Source organism: Panicum hallii, chromosome 6 (genome assembly GCF_002211085.1).
Source record: "Panicum hallii strain FIL2 chromosome 6, PHallii_v3.1, whole genome shotgun sequence".
Classification (NCBI taxonomy): Eukaryota; Viridiplantae; Streptophyta; class Magnoliopsida; order Poales; family Poaceae; genus Panicum; species Panicum hallii.
The window spans coordinates 44739032-44755704 of record NC_038047.1 but is presented as its reverse complement, the minus strand read 5'-3'; the positions used below and the strand labels follow the sequence as shown (position 1 = coordinate 44755704).

The 16673-nt window shown below is 51.3% G+C and overlaps 3 protein-coding genes and 1 pseudogene across 15 annotated transcripts; all 4 read left to right on the top strand.

Annotated features, from left to right (window-relative positions):
* The first annotated feature begins 35 nt into the window (after window positions 1–35).
* LOC112896671 (protein ODORANT1-like) lies at window positions 36–6828 on the top strand. Of its 13 annotated transcripts, none has more exons than XM_025964732.1 (5): window positions 37–243; window positions 3148–3240; window positions 3388–3438; window positions 3517–4784; window positions 6027–6828. In XM_025964732.1, exons 4-5 carry the CDS (start codon window positions 4522–4524, stop codon window positions 6547–6549), a joined length of 786 nt encoding a protein of 261 aa, XP_025820517.1. In that variant the 5' UTR covers window positions 37–243; window positions 3148–3240; window positions 3388–3438; window positions 3517–4521; the 3' UTR covers window positions 6550–6828. The 13 variants fall into 13 exon arrangements, with proteins under 13 accessions (XP_025820523.1, XP_025820517.1, XP_025820519.1 ...); XM_025964736.1 differs by lacking the exon at window positions 37–243 and having other exon boundaries at window positions 258–3438; window positions 3517–3735; window positions 3808–3860; window positions 4504–4784; XM_025964734.1 differs by lacking the exon at window positions 3148–3240.
* Window positions 6829–9225: 2397 nt separating this feature from the next.
* Window positions 9226–11126, top strand: LOC112897857 (geraniol 8-hydroxylase-like). Its single transcript, XM_025966247.1, has one exon. It carries the CDS (start codon window positions 9357–9359, stop codon window positions 10902–10904), a length of 1548 nt encoding a protein of 515 aa, XP_025822032.1. The 5' UTR covers window positions 9226–9356; the 3' UTR covers window positions 10905–11126.
* A 1718-nt stretch (window positions 11127–12844) lies between these two features.
* Window positions 12845–13890, top strand: LOC112897596 (annotated as a pseudogene).
* A 1220-nt stretch (window positions 13891–15110) lies between these two features.
* On the top strand, window positions 15111–16455 carry LOC112897195 (probable carboxylesterase 8). The gene has a single exon (XM_025965440.1). It carries the CDS (start codon window positions 15200–15202, stop codon window positions 16178–16180), a length of 981 nt encoding a protein of 326 aa, XP_025821225.1. The 5' UTR covers window positions 15111–15199; the 3' UTR covers window positions 16181–16455.
* The last annotated feature ends 218 nt before the right edge of the window (window positions 16456–16673 follow it).

Sequence of the window (16673 nt, the reverse complement as noted above, 5' to 3'; positions counted from 1 at the left end):
CTAGACGTTTGTAGGGATGAAAAAAAACTAAATATCCCTCACCGCCGCGGCCCGCCATGGGACCCACGCGATCCTCTCCCCCCCCGCCCTTTCGCTCTCCGGGCGTCGCCGTCGGCGGGAAGCAGGAGCTAGGGAGGAGAGGGGGGTCGGTAGGGTACGCGCGGTCGGCCGGGTGCCACTCCCGCGGCCGCGCGGGGTGCGAGGTCCCCGTCCGTCACCGCGCCGTTTCGTCAGCGTGACAGGGTGAGTCCCTCCCAAAGGTTCCTGCTTCCCCTCGCTCGGTTTATCTGCGGCCACGCGTTGCGGGTTTCGAGCCTAGCCTTTTTCCAGTCCCTGCGATCTCCGGTGGGGGCGAGCGGGGCCTGGTGGTTCTCTGCCTAGGAGCACGATGCCTCAAAAAATTTACTTTTGAGAAGATGCGGAGAGGTTTCCATTCCCCCATTTTTTTTTTCTGATACGGCCGACAAGGTAATCTCTGGGAATTGAAGTCATGTGTGGATCTTCTCGCTAATTTTGATTAGAAAACCAGCGCAATGCATAACTAGATGGCAACCCTAATTATACTCAGAGGTGTCAAGGCCTATAACGTCGTGATTCGTCAGGCACTTGGTTCTGCAGAAAGGGTTGTAGCACGTTTCCGAATGAGAGTTTGTTTGGAACAGCTTGCTCAAAGTCATGGCATTTGGTCAGGGAGAGTGATCAAAGTAGGTGCTAGCATGGTCCTGTCCTTTTTGGTAGTATCGTTGCTTCCTTGGAAAGCTTGTACCTCTGTTCTCATATAATTTAGCATGCGCTGCGCTGCATTCAGAGGGGGAGATTCAACCAAGGCATGTAATGCCACGACGCTGCCCCGCGGCTCATATTCCTGGAAGCTCAGCAAATGAATGCATGAGAGGAACATTCCAACTCAAATATCGTGACTAGATGTTGTCGGTATGAATTCGTCATGAACATGTCAGTACAGTCTGCTCCATCGAATTCTTCAAACGGGTTGACTTACCTGCTAATTGTGTGCCAAATAGAGTAAGCAGTATTCAGGAATTTTGGTCAGTCAGAAGCTACATTTACTAGTGAGTTTCAAAATTGGCTTCTCTTTGAAGAGATAAGTAATATTTGTGGAAGCCTACTCATCTTTTTCAACCTTTTCAGAAAGTCCTTGTGCTATGTGTAGTGGGATGTGGTACTGAGGACGTCTTCATTCAAAATCAAAGTGGCTAAGAGATCAAAAGTTTCAAGGCCTAAATATGTAGAGATGAAGAGTCCTTCCCCTTAATCAATTGTTCCTTCTTGTCAATCTACATCAGTTGCAGCGTTTCTTAGCTGGAAGGTTGGTAATCCAGGTTGTTATTCAGTGAATTTAGGCTGACGGGACATGGCGATACGCAACCCATTCTCTTTAACAGTATCCCATAAAGGTAGTATTCTTCATAACATGAGCAGTAATCATATCCACAAAAGATTCAGGAAGACCAAGTATTGTCTTGTAAGATGTTACACTGCACCGCGGTTTTGACTGTTAGTAATGCTCAAGCATGAGACTGTCAATTTATAGTTGCTTCTGTGCGTCTTCTCTGTCATTGGCCAGAGCTGTCCAGCTCGATCATTGGTGAGTCGCAATCCTTACTTGAAAGTGATAGGCTAAGACTTCCAAGTTGGGACTTAGATAGTTTGATTTATCTGGTAAAATTAGTTGAAAAATTAAAACATGGTATAATATTTATACATTTATAAGATAAATTTCACTTGTTTATATACCTTTTTTATTTTACTGACTAGGCACATTTATGAGATAATATCATTTGATCATATAAATACATTTTCACAAGTAAATTATCCAAGTTAAATTATTTCTAATGTCTCTTCCCACGAGTCGTGATGGAGAAAGTGCCAATTCAAATGGAATAGCTCCAACATGATGTTTGTCAAAATTCGAGATCCTTTTATTTTCGTCTATTAAAGAGTATTTTAAGTCCTTGAAGTACATGGAAGGTTTGTTTCAAAATATACAAACTGCCCACCAAACGATATTCAGCCAGCAAGTGTGTTAGTGAATTAATCACTGTCGATTGATGAACTCCAGGGGGACAATTATGAAAGAAAGAAATAAAAGTGTTCGAAGAAAGAAAGAACTAATTCTTTTAAAAAAATAAAAACGGAAGTCATGATTCACGCAGTTTTCTCCCTTCAGGTTTTCTCTAGGTCCATGGATTTCAGTGTCAGAGTGAGAATTTATATGATGCCAGATCCTTGAGTACTACCTCTAAAGTTGTTTTGGAAGTTTTCATATTATGTTTTGATAACAAAGCAATAGTGTTATCATGATAGCAGTATAACACCTATTGTGTGATCTGCATTGGATGTCTCCTAGAAATGCACATCACAAGTTATAGCTTCTTGCGTACACATTGGAAGGCAGGACGGAATAGACCTGACATAGGAAAACATGATTTTTATTATGCCATTAGTAATCTTCAAAAAGCAAATTTCTGTTTACTGCTTTTACTTTTGGCACAGAAACACACATCAGTACCTGGGCATAAAAACAGTACACCGAGAGTAACAATTTAACAGATGCAATTGTTGTGCTGAGGCCATTTTCTTTTTCCTAGATTTTTCCTCTTATTTCATCCAAAATGTTTATATTTCTAGATTCAATGAGATAATTGTTTATTCAACCAAAATTATGTCTCTTATTGTTGCAGTATACCTGAGATAGTACACAGCGTTTTACCTATTGGATTGCATTCATCTAGAAATAGTAATCTGCTCAAGTTTCATCATTCTATGCTATGATTGTCTATAAGTAATAAGATGCTCAAGTTTTGGCGCACATCCTTTAGGCTTTAGCAGATTAAAGTTTCTATGCAGATTCAGTGAAGGCCGGATCAATGGCATGTTCTGTTCTTATGGATGGGTTAGCATTGTATTCCGGAAGATTGTTGCTATTCTATCAGCAGTTGCCAGCATTATGCTTTTAGACACAGCGTAAATTAGCTCCCGTAGGCTGTAGTTGTGCAAAATATACTTCCATTGCTGGCTAGCACAGTACATGAATAATTCATGGACAAGTTTGGCTATTGATTGATAGGTGGTGCCCTTCTTATATTAGCATGTATCCCTGAATTGACATTACTTTTCTGGTTACAGAGCACATTCATTTCTCCCTCGTGTCGGCAGATGTCTTGAAACCCACAGATTTTTAAGCTGTCCTTTCCTGTCATTTCTGAGTAAAAGTAACTGGTAGATGGTCTTATTTCCCCTTTTTTTACTGAATATGTTCTTTAGAGATTGGTGGATTAAGAAAGTCTAGTTCTTATCCGTTCTTTGCATCGAGTTACAGAATAACTGTTTACTGACACATGATTCAGTTGTATGTTGTTTTTTTAGCAAACATGAACATGCACTGCACGCTTTTGCATTGAGGAGAAAAGAACTGAGGTGATGTACCACTTCCGCATATGTAATCAATTAGTTACTGTTTTTCTTATCTGGTGTACTAACTTGATATGTAAATAGAACTCTGCAGAGGCTAAGCTTACCTGGTCAGTTGTATGGTGATGCCTACCAGTCTTGGAGAGCTACAAGCCTAGGATGCTGACTGCCTGAATGTTCCAACTTTCTCAACACGTTTTGATGCAACATTAACATCATGGTGCTCAATAACATCATATTGGTTCATAATCCATACATCCATAAACATATGGTAGGCATGCAGCTTGCAGAGGACACATGAAGGTCAGGTTGTTTCTCGTCCTCTCATCTGCCATGCTATAGTGCACCAGATGATGAAATGTTGTTGAAATATAGTTTCTTAAGATGGCACGAGGTCGACACACATATAAAAGCTGCGGTTACACCAGGTGCTCTGCAGATTCTATACTCAGGAGATGTCATAGTTTTGGTTCTTGTGGCATCATTTGCAATCAAATTATCGTTTTAGAACAGGATAGCTAACTAGGGAATTGAGCTAATCTATCTGCAAGTTGAGAATTGTTCGTTTCATTATGCTAATTAATTAAGATCATACCAAGTTACCAAACCCTTGTACCATATTGAATATTGAAGTACAAGAATCGACTTGGTCACCGAGCTTGACACATTTTTGTTTGAGTGAGCATTATCATCAACTATAGTAGTTGTACTTCGTGATGCTGCAGTACATTCAGTAACTGCTTTTTTAACAAAAACTTAAACACAACACCGTTTATCATGGGTCAGACTGGACTCTTGCTTCCAGATCACACTAAGTTAACCAAATCACCATCACTATCTCCATCAGTGAATAGAAAAGCATGAAAATTGAAAAGGACAAGACAATTTTTTCTAGTGAAATTGCACGGAGCTATACATATATGCGGGCAGACATCCATTGCAGTTGCAACAGAGCTTTCATGACCCTTTTGTCTGATGCTTGTCTGCAGAGTTTGGTGGCTCGCAACATGTATAAAATGCAATAGAAGCTTAATGACAGCCTTGTTAACTCAGTACTTAATCTGGTGCCAGCTAATAGTAAATTGATCGATGGGGAGGCAGCCATGCTGTGACAAGCAGGGGGTGAAGAGGGGGCCGTGGACAGCAGAGGAGGACAAGAAGCTCATCAGCTTCATCCTGACACACGGCCGATGCTGCTGGCGAGCAGTGCCTAAACTGGCAGGGCTGCTGCGCTGCGGCAAGAGCTGCCGGTTGCGGTGGACTAACTACCTCCGCCCTGATCTCAAGCGTGGCCTCCTCAGCACTGCCGAGGAGCAGCTCGTCATTGATCTCCATGCCAAGCTCGGCAATAGGTATACTAGCTTGCATAGTATATATATAATACGAGTGCATGGGTGCATATACAACATTTTGCATGTTCATCCATCTTCTTCATTTGCTATGGTACACATCTGTTCCAACCGAATGAGTGAATTCCCTTGGTTAAGTTTAGAAGTGCACAGGAAACCACAGAACATATTGATCAAGGAATACCTTTTGTTTTGAAACGTTGATCAAGGAATACTTGCTTTATACTCGGTTAAGACTTAGGGGAGTCAAGAGCAGCTAGCATGTACGTCGTAAGTGTCTATATGAAGCATAGCAGCACTACTGTAAAATAATGGTGCAATTTTAAAGCCAGCTGAATTCATGAACATCAATTACTATTAGCAAAGTCATATCTGTGTGGTATTGTTGTCAAAACCCCTAGTGTGCCATGGGTATCCATTGAGACAAAGTTCTCTAGTGAGAAAGAAATTAAATAAGTCCTCCAATACCGGGATCTGTTAATCAGGTTTACCTAACAATATCTGCTATAATTTGAAGAAAAGCGATTTTCATGGTTATTGAGCTTTCTTGCATAGTATAGCCCTATAGTTGGGACAGAGTTTTCTTTATTTTTTACTTATTTTTGTTCTTCTCCCTAGTTTAACAGTAACCTCTTGGAGTCTTGGTTGTTTCAAGGCATTTGATGCTCTTGTTAATGCCAAGTTATCTAAAAAAACACTAAATGTTGTCCCTGTTTGGCATAACTCCAGCTCCAAGAAATCTTGGGTTTGGAGCTGGAGCCTGGAGGTACGCGGAGAGCATTTAGATGAATCATTATTTCTACAGTTTAGACAATTAGACTAAATATAAATATTTATCCCACTTCTATTTAGTCTACAAACTGCGGATCCAACCTGAATCTCAGAGCTGGAGCTGTGCCAAATAGGCCCGTAATTGCTATCTTTTCTTAGTTGTTGCACTTTGAATCGATAGTTAATGATATGCTGATGTAGACTACATACCTGAATGTGAGTTGAAGGGCGCTCCAAAATTGGAGGGCAATACTAATTGCACTGGCCGGGTCATTCTCAAGCTCTTCACGTGTAAGCACAAACTCCACTTCTGAACCATGAGGCACATATAAACGATGGAAAATTGCAAATTAATACGTTGCTTCGAATTCAGGAGTCTGCAAAATGAATGAAAAGGGCTGATCAGCTGGTCTTTTTCAAAAAAAAAATATTAGCAGCCTTTCCTTCACTCCTAATTGGCTTAAATCTGTGCAGATGGTCCAAGATTGCCGCCAAGTTACCTGGGAGAACAGACAACGAGATCAAGAACCACTGGAACACACACATCAAGAAGAAGCTCATCAAGATGGGCATCGACCCAGCCACGCACCAGCCTCTGGCCAACTCCAAGGCGGCTACTTCACAATCCACGGATACTGCCGAATCAACAAAATCCAGTGACACTAGAGACGAGCAGGGCGTGAAGGAAGGTAGCCGTAGGGACATGGCACTGCACACTGACTCGTCGGAGCAGTCCAGCTGGCTTGAGTCAGGAAACAATGCCGGTGGTCAGGACCAGGAGCAGCTGGTGAAGTGGCTGTCAGAGACGGATCTGCCCGTGGATGAGCCGTGGCTGAATTTTACGAGCACCAACGGTGATGCGCTTGGCATCGTGGAGGAGCCATTGCCATGGGACGGAGCAACAGATTGGCTGCTTGACTACCAAGATTTCGGCATGTGCAGCTCGGACTTGATCAACAGTACAACACTTCCAAGCTCAGATGGATCAAACTTCTGAAGATCAGAGAAGACAGGCTGCGGGTGTGCGTGCACCGCGGTGTTCCTAGTAATAAGACTGAAAAAATACAGGCTTGAGGCGTATTTAGGCCATAGAATAGTGATATCTTGCCCTTAAACTTAAGGGTTCTGTGTTGGTAGAACCAAATGTTTCTCAGTATGAGAAGTTGTAGGAGTACAGAGTCCATTGCTCCAGACATGCAATACATCCTATGAGCCACTTTACTGTGATTTGTGCAAGTTGAGGCTGTGCTTTGAAGCGACAGTGAGGTTTATCTGATATCTTATTCGAGAAAAAAGGTTTATCTGGTATCTCCCTGTAGCAATCCATGGCAATTTCAGAATTGAGAACAAGTTAGAAAGTGGTCATCCTCCCAATACCAACAGTCATGCACATGCTTGTGATATACACATACATGTACAGTTTCGACTGATTCTTGCTGCCAATTTAAAACTTCTTTATGGGGTAAAAGCAGCATGAGCACACCAGAAATGAGAAGAATGTCGTGCGATGCCGTACATGAGACTAGCAAGAGTTTGATAAGGATTCTGCAACGGTAGCAGCCGCGTCATGGTGACGTGATCCTTCCAACCCCACACAGAAGACTCTCTTCGTTCATAGACTACTGTGCAACGCTAGCCGCTCGGATAGAGCGAGAGGTGATCCTCCCTGAAGATTTCTTCGGAGACCGTCGTGCGAGAGAGAGAGAGAGAGAGAGAGAGAGAGAGAGAGAGAGAGAGAGAGAGAGAGAGAGAGAGAGAGAGAGAGAGAGAGAGGGCCAGTTTGCTGCTCTCAAAAGCAAGGCCTCTGAAATCGAATGCCTTGAAAAGCTGGGGGGTTTGTTGAGTGATCCCAGTCGCTTGCTTGCTTGTTTCCGGCACCACCTGCACCGACCACAGAGGTGACGATGGGATGTTGGGAGCTCCTCCTCCCTGAAGAATTCAGAGACTTGTGCCGCCCGTTCAAAGTCTGAAGCTCAGTTACTGCTGGCGATGCTAAATCCATGGACAGGGTCGCTGCGCTTGGTCCGGATGATGATGAATTGATGAGGATTTGGTTTGGGTTTCCTGCAGCGCGTACAGTGCCCCAGATCTGCAAAGGGAGACATGACGAGCACACGGCACAGGGTGTGGATATGATGGGGACTGGAACAGGCGGCAGGTTGCTGTCGACCCCCGGGCTCTGGATGCACACAGAGTTGTTGCTATCTGCGGGTAGAGTGTGACCCGGCTAGTAATGCTCGTGTCGCGTTGATCCTGCCCTCCGATCCCGGCTCATCCTTGGCATGATTGGTCCAGGATTTTGGCTGTGCTGTCGTGGTAAGGCTGGCTGCGCAGGTGGGCGGGCGGCGGTCAGGACGTGACGACGGGAGACGTGCTGGATCGAAACGACGAGCATGGTGAGCGCAGGAGCGGCCAGCACCAACGCCGGCGCGTATGAGAAAATGGAAAGGCCGGCCCAATCGCCAGAGGCTGGTTGGTGACTGGGGAAACTGCGTGTGTTGCGTCAGGAAGTTGGGCTTGAATAAAAAAAGTCATTTCTACCTGCTTGGGCTATAGGCCGAGTTCACGTTTCGTGGGTGTCGTGGCCTCATCACCCGTGGCCGGAGGCCCGGAGCTGGGCTTCATCTGGACGGCAATGGAGTGGTGTAAAGTGGAAACACGGATCCGAATTCGAGGAGAATTTGAAGAGATACTCTTGATCGATTTCCATCTGTGGAGCTAGCTCGAGATCGGGAGCATCTTTTTTTTTTGGAGAGAGAAAGAGGAGATCAGGAGCATCCGGCCGGCGACTGGTGCAGGCTCGACATCCCGCCGCCGCCGCTCGGCTGCAGCCTCCCGCTCGCCGATGAGGGGGCAGGGGCCGCATCGATTGCCTCGGCGAGCCTCTGCGCGCACTTCTCCAGCGCGTGGATTTCCTTGAGCAGGCCGCACGAATTGCGGCGGTCCTTGCGCATGCCCTCCTCGGTGAGGCGTTCCTGGAGCGCGAGGAGCGGCGGTGCCCAGGGGAACGCCGCGTGGGGCAACGCGGACGGGAGGTGGTTCGCCTGGAGCGCGCCGCCACGGTCCGGGCAGGGGAGGAGGCGAGGGATGCGGCGTGGTTGCGGTGGGAGGCGAGGAACGAGGCGACCCCACCGCCGCCGCGTCGTCGATGAGGAGCGGACGGCGGCGGCGCAATTTTTTTTGCCCAAACTGCCCGAGAGGCCGAGACAATGACATGTGGGTCCCAGCGACACGTTGTCGGACCACGGACACATCGGCATGGTGACCTGGCGCCACGTAGGATAAAACCGGGTGGAATGGCCTCGGGGAGGTCACGTGGCTGGTTTTCGTAGCCCGAGTAACCGGTTTTCGAATCCAGGGTGCAAATGTGAAACCCGGCGAGGCGATTTTTGGTGCCGCGGTGCCAAAGATCTTGCGGGGTCCCCGCGGCGGCACCAGCGGCACGGGCGGCGCCGTCCACTTATCCGGGGGAGGACAGCGATGCCGGGGTTCCGGAGCCCAGAAGCCTCCGTCGCCTTTGATCGACCTCTTCCCGCCGTGGCCGAGACTGCTCCAGCTAGCGCGTGCTGCGTCCACCGGCTGCCCCTTGTCGTTTCGCGGCGGGTCGGCCTGCCGGGGACGCGACAAACGCCGCACCTCCACCTCTAGGTGCTCCCGCCCACACGCCCAGATGCCTTTGCCACATCTTGCCTGGCCGCCCGGTATAACTGGAGGGTGGAGGCTGCCGCCGCCGGCCGCCCCATCAATCACCCACCTTGGTCGCATCGCATCCCTCCCACTCCCAGCCCCTGTCTCTCCCAGGCCATGGACTCCGCCGCCGCACTCCTCTACGCCGCGCTCCTCCTGGCCGCCGCCGCGGCGTACCTCTACCTCGCCGCCTCGCGCCGCGGCAACCACAACCTGCCGCCGGGGCCGAGGGGCCTGCCGCTCGTGGGCAGCCTGCCGTCGCTGGATCCGCAGCTGCACGCCTACTTCGCGCGCCTCGCGGGGCGCTACGGCCCCATCTTCTCCATCCGCCTGGGCTCCAAGCTCGGCGTCGTCGTCACCTCCCCCGCCCTCGCGCGGGACGTGCTCCGCGACCAGGACCTGCTCTTCTCCGGCCGCGACGTCCCCGACGCGGCGCGCTCCATCTCCTACGGCGGCGGGCAGAACATCGTGTGGAACCCCGTCGGCCCCACGTGGCGCCTCCTCCGCCGGGTCTGCGTCCGGGAGATGCTCAGCCCCGCGGGGCTCGAAAACGTGCGGGGGCTCCGGGACCGGGAGTTCCGGGCCACGCTCCGCCACCTCCACGCGCAGGCGGCCGCCGCCGCGCCCATCGACGTCGGCGCGCAGATGTTCCTCACCACCATGAACGTCATCACGGGCACGCTCTGGGGGAGCAGCATCGGCAGCGACGCCGAGCGCGCGACGGTGGGCAAGGAGTTCCGGCACCTCGTCGCCGAGATCACCGAGATGCTCGGCGCGCCCAACGTGTCCGACTTCTTCCCGGCGCTCGCGCGCTTCGACCTGCAGGGCATCCGGAGGAAGTCCGACGTGCTCAAGGAGCGGTTCAACCAGATGTTCGCCAGGATCATCGAGCAGAGGGTCAGGGCCGACCAGGCCGGCGCCGAGCCCCCCGCGCCGGACTTCTTGGAGTACATGCTCAAGCTCGAGAAGGAAGGCGGCGACGGGAAGACCGCCTTCACCATGACCAACGTCAAGGCCCTGCTCATGGACATGGTGGTCGGGGGCACGGAGACCACGTCCAACACCGTGGAGTGGGCCATGGCGGAGCTGATGACGAAGCCGCGGCTGCTGGCCAAGGTGCGGGAGGAGCTGGACGCGGTGGTGGGCAGGGACGCCGTGGTGGAGGAGGCGCACCTCCCGCAGCTGCCCTACCTGCATGCGGTGCTCAAGGAGACGCTCCGGCTGCACCCGGCGCTGCCGCTGATGGTGCCGCACTGCCCCGACGCGGACGCCACCGTCGCCGGCTACCGCGTCCCGGCGGGCAGCCGCGTGTTCGTCAACGTGTGGGCCATCATGAGGGACCCCACGGTGTGGGAGGACCCGGCGGAGTTCGTCCCTGAGCGGTTCCTGCCCGGCGGCGGAGAAGGGCGGAAGCTGGACTTCACCGGCAGCGAGATGGACTACCTGCCGTTCGGGTCCGGGCGCAGGATCTGCGCGGGCATCGCCATGGCCGACCGCATGACGGCCTACTCGCTGGCGATGCTGCTGCAGGCGTTTGACTGGGAGCTGCCGGCCGGCGCGCGGCTGGACCTGGAGGAGAGGTTCGCGATCGTGATGAAGAAGGCCACGCCGCTGGTGGCCGTGCCGACGCCGAGGCTGTCCAGGCCGGAGCTCTACTCCGCCTAGTCCATCCACCCACACTGAATAGTGAATGCGCTGTTGCGTGTTGACACGACACGACGCCATTGCCATTGGCCAGCTTCTAAATATTTAATTGAAAGCTCCATTTTCCTATTAAGTTATCCGATCAATCTTCTCTGATAACAAGTCGAGTGGACCTTTTGTGCATCTCGAGCTCTCACGCGCAAGTGATGGGCAAGTTGCAAACTTGCAAGAGATTTGTTAGTTCTTCTGAGTGTTAAAAATTATATGGCACCGATACCAAGGGATTCAGGTTGTTACCTTAGGATAAATTAGTTTATCATTAGGAGTAGGACTGCCTCCGAAAGAGGATCCGATCTGTCCTCTAGTCAGGGGCGGATCCAGCTCACAGCCAAGGGGGCTAAAGCCTTCTTCTTTCTCCTCTTATCTTCTTTCTTTTCTTCTACAACTTTCGCTTTTTCCATTTTTAGCTTCTCTTGTTCTAAATGGAGGCGGCAGCTAGCAGGGGGCTACGAGAAGGCCCTCCGTAGTGTATAATAGGTGCCAGGCCCACCTATTTTTTACACTTCAAATTGGCCAATCTCGGAACAGGCTGCGCATCGTGTTTGCTGGGATGCTTGCTGGGCCCGCTGAGGTCGTTGCTTCGTGCCTTTGTTGGGCTGTCCTCGTTCTTTTGTTGCCCACGTAGAAACCATCGCTCCCAGGAAACCTCTACGGATGGAAGCGGCTCTGCGGAAGGAAACACGAGAGAGAGAGAGATCGCGCGACGGTTGGAATCGAGGATATGGGATGGAGAGATATGCGGGATGCTTCTAGGCAGAGCCCCTTTTGCATTACGTGTTGCACAGTCTGCTGGGCCTTGAATAGTGACATTAGCCTTCAAGACGAGATGCGACCTCTCTCCCTACCACTAGAGCTAGCTACAACCCGTAGACCGTAATGTAGGAACCCTACAGTAAGGTTAATGCCATCGATATAATCACGTGTGGTAGGGAGAGAGGAAGCTTCGATGAAAGAAAATATTTCACATAAACATGTACTAATTTGTTTCAGAAAAATATGATCTAAGCAAAAGCAAAGTCTAGGGGTGGCGTTAAAATAAAAAAGGATAGAGTTGGGCGGTTAGATACGTATAATAGCTCAAAAGCTTGAATCAGACATAAAAATTTAATCTAGAATATCTTAGACAGAGACAGACCAAATTTTACAAAACTTCTTTTTGAATGGGAGTTTTGTAGGACTTTCTCTAAGGATTGACTTTACATTTTTTTCCGGAATCCCTCACCAATCCACTTTGTCCGCTTTTTGTCAGCTTAACCTCCCGAGGAAAATTTAGGCTCAATTTACTCCCTGAATAATTTAATTAGTCTAACCTATCCCTAATTGATATTTCTCTTTTTTCGCATGCAAATTGAGTTTTAAGTTCAAATTTTGTGAGTGGATGGAGAACATGATGCCTTATGTTAAAAGAATATATTAAGAATTTTTCATGGTTATTTTCATAGGTTAGGAAAGTTTAACATGAAATTGATCATGAAGATACAATTATGCATGAAAATTAATTATAAAAATTTATAATATATTTTTCTAGCGTAGGGCATCATATTATAGGAACCAATGCAAAATTTGAAGTTAAAATTCCACTTGTATGTGGAGAAACAAAAAAGAGAAATCTCAGTAGAGAGTAGATTGGACCAATTGAAATAGTTGGGGATGTAAATTGAGTCTAAATTTTATTCAGGGTGTTAATTGGACAAAGTGGATTGGTGAAGGGAGTAAAGTGTTTTTTTTCTTTAGAAAACCCAGAATGGCCAGTAAACTGGGCCTCCGTTCGGTCTTTCGGCCCAAATACCCACGACATGTACACGGTACCGGCGGCCTACGCGTCCTGGGCCAGGCCTTCTGGGAGACACAAGCAAGCACCCAACCAAGCCCAAAATCTCGCGCCGCCACCAAAAGGAAAAAGATCTTCGGGGGGCGAAACGAAGCGGCGGCGCCGGCGGCGAGAGGAAAGATGCTCAAGTTCCTGTCCAAGGTGGTGGTGGAATACTGCCCGCTGGACCCGCGGAAGGCCGCGGCGGTGGAGCTCCTGGCGCAGTGCAACGGCCGCAAGGCCAAGGACTCCAACGGTCCAACCAGGCCTGCTCCGTCGAGCTCCGCCGCCTCCCCACCCCGCCTGCGTCCGCGGACCCCAAGCCGCAGCCGCCGCGGGTCCTCGTGACCTACCTCAACGGCGCCTAGGAGGCCATCGTCGCCGCGGAGGGCGCCACCGCGCACGGCATCCGGGACCAGATCCTCGCCCGGGGCCGGCTCATCGACACCGAGCAGATGTTCCACGACGGCGGGGAGAAGTGGCCCGTCGTCATCCCCGAGGAGGAGCTCGGGATGTCGTTCCCTGGCATCAAGGTGCGGCCTTTCTTTCGTTTCGTGTTTTTATTTCCATTTTGTCGAACGCCCTGCCGCTGCGTGCGTGGGTGTTTGTTGCTGCTCTGCGTTGAACGCTAGATAAATTCAGTGTCACCTTGCTACCTGTTCAGTCACTATTAGGCATTCACAGAATTGGAAAATTTTATGTAGAAAGTTTAAGGTTAAGTTAGGACTGAAAGGATTTGTTTTGATGTTTTGATTTATCGTTCTTGATGGTTTGTTTTGATTTATCATTCTTGAATGATTTGTTTTGATGTTTTGATTTGATGGAAGGTGCCACAGTATTATGTTTCGTATTTCTACCTGGCCCTCTCTGCTGCTTGACCTTTCCTTTTCTGTTTCATATTTGAAGGCAAGTAGTGCAAAACTCTTATATGTGATTTCTAAATTGGATGTATCTTATACCCAGCTTGATCCTTTTCCAGGAAATTGTATGAGTGTTGTAGGAGATCTGTGCTGCTATAATGCTAGTGGCCAATTAGTTGAAATCTGATCAGATCTATGATATTCTTTAATTGAGCTTGTTATGGCCTATAAAAGTGAATACATACTGTTTTGATCAATCATGTTTTATCTGACCCCAATATATCCAATTCATGCTGCTCCTATAACCAATCTACTCCATCTCGTTACGATGAAACTTCTGTTATTATGTTGAAGTCTGTGTTATGTGCTGTGGATGACGTGCCTACTGGAAATGGCTTGCTTCGTGTTCTGATGAAAAATGAAACCCGCATCATTTGTCGCCGGAGCGCAGAGATCGTTCCTTGTCAGAAAAATGAAACCCGCTGCGTGTCCCGTCTCCTTCTGGCGATGGCTACTCCCAGCTGTCCACATGCCGTGTTCAACGATACGGTCCTTTTCACTCCGATCCTTTTTCCTTTAAGCACCGTTCACCATCTCTAATACTTTTTCAGAACAGGTTTTCTTTTAAAAGGCAAACAAAAAAAAAACGAGTTTTTCCCGCGTGGGCGATTAGGCAAATGCCAACGGAGCCTCAAGGGTCAAGTCAAGAAATAATAAAGCAGAGGAAGGCTTGGTGACGCCCTGACGCTAGCCTACTCTTTTCCTTTGGCGAAAGCGGTCAGGGCTGGCTGTCGAGGGGAGCGAATGGCGCGACCACTTCCTGTCTTCCTCCTACTCTAGAAGCACATCTCCGCCTGATCGGAAACGGCCCGGCTGCGAGCGGATTGGCGCGGCAGCCAGGTCGTGCGCACGGCACGGCACCTTGGCAAATCAGAGGACTGATCAAGATCAACGGAGAAACCTTCTGTCCGGTTGGGCACGTGCACGCGCATTGGAGCACCTCCAACTTTTTCTCGAGTACTTGCGTAGTAGGAGAGCTAGCTAGCTAGCGCCTTCGACCTTCGCCATGGCGGGCGGCATGGAAAAGCCACGGGTCGGCCCGTCCGTCCGGGCTCCAAAGTCTGTCGAGGGGAGCGCGGCAGCGGCAGGTGCACGCCATGGCCACCTCCGTTCCTGTCCTCCGCCTGCCCGTGCGGCTCCGAAGCCGGAACAGATTCGGCGGCAGCCTTGTGCACGACTACTCTCTCGTCTCGTGCGGTGCCGGCACCTGGGATCGGGTGCGCCTCCGTCCGGGCATGCAGAGGACGCGGGGGTTGTCTGGCATCGCGCGTCACCGAGCGTCAGCTGCCGACCCAAACGCCTGCCCCTGCACAATGTTCTACGGCGGTTGGCACGGGGCCGGCCACGTCTTCCACCGCCCGGCCGATCGAGCCCGAAACGCCCTCTCGTTTTCATGCCCCTTCTGCACGGGCACCCGCGACCCGCCTTATAAACGCAGGCCCCGTCCACCTCCAGCGCACCGCACACCCACCACAAGTCCACAGCACGAGGCAGAGCAAAAGCCCAGAGGGATCGGAGGAGGAGCCATGGGCGACATCATCGCCGCCGCCTGCGACGCCCCGGCCCCGCAGATGACCAAGGAGAACAACCTCTTCATGCAGATCGCCGTCCACCCGGACGGCACCGTCACGCGCCCCGAGGTCCCGCTCCTCCCGCCCTCCGCCCCCGGCGCCGCCGTCGCCTCCCGCGACGTGCCGCTCGACGCCTCGCTCGGCACGTACCTCCGCCTGTTCCTCCCGGACCCCGCGCCGCGCTCCCCCGCCAGGCTCCCCGTCGTGCTCTTCTTCCACGGCGGCGGCTTCGTCCTCTTCTCCCCCGCCACCGCCTTCTACCACGCCCACTGCGAGGCCATGGCCGCCGCGGTGCCCTGCCTCGTCGCGTCCCTCGAGTACCGCCTGGCCCCCGAGCGCCGCCTGCCCGCCGCCTACGAGGACGCCGCGTCCGCCATCGCGTGGCTCCGCACCACCGCGGACCCCTGGGTCGCCGCGCACGGGGACCTCTCCCGCTGCTACGTCATGGGCAGCAGCTCGGGCGGGAACATGGCCTTTTTCGCGGGGCTCCGGACCAGGGCCCTCGACCTGGTGCGGGGGCTCCTGCTGCACCAGCCCTACTTCGGCGGCGTGGAGCGCACGCCCTCCGAGGCCCGCTCCGAGGACGACGCCATGCTGCCGCTGGAGGCCAACGACAGGCTGTGGAGCCTCGCGCTGCCCCCGGGCGCCGACCGGGACCACGAGTTCTGCAACCCGGCCAGGGCCGTGGCGCCGGAGGCCCTCGCCGGCCTGCCGCGGTGCCTGGTGACCGGGAACCGCGACGACCCGCTGATCGACAGGCAGCGGGAGTTCGCGCGGTGGCTGCGGGACCAGGGCGGCGTGGAGGTCGTCGTCAGGACGGACCACGCGGGGTCCCACGCCTCGGAGCTCTTCGTGCCGGAGAGGGCCGAGGAGCTGTTCGCCGCCATGCGCGAGTTCGTGTCCGCCGACGGCGCGCGCGGGGCGGCGTCGTGTTGACCTGGTGGCTCCGTTTCCGTTGGATGGATCCGAGTGGGCTGGGCTGGAGTGGAGTTGTCCTCATTGTCATTGATTGCTGCCTTTCATGGGTCGGATCGTGCTGGAGATATCGTGTCATTATTACCTGTAAACGGAGAACCGATGCTTGTGGCAACTCTTGGTCAGGAGTGCAGTCTTCATACTGAATCTTGTTTCTATTTTCCACTGAATTCTGTTGGTGGTTCACTAAGCATATTGTATACATGTTTGAAGAGGAGAGAACACTTATTTTGGTACGGAAGGGAATAGCACCATCCATTGGATGATGCAGTGGCTAAGATCACTCGGATGAATGAAAGTTTCATATGTAAAAAGAAATACACTCACGGTTGACATCGCTAAGACAGAGGCAGAGGCAGAGGCAGGATTGGATTGGTGCTCTCTCTTTATTCATTAGAATCATTAGCCCACGAAATTACTGCTCAGAGTTCCTGATCTTGCATTGATTGGTCGC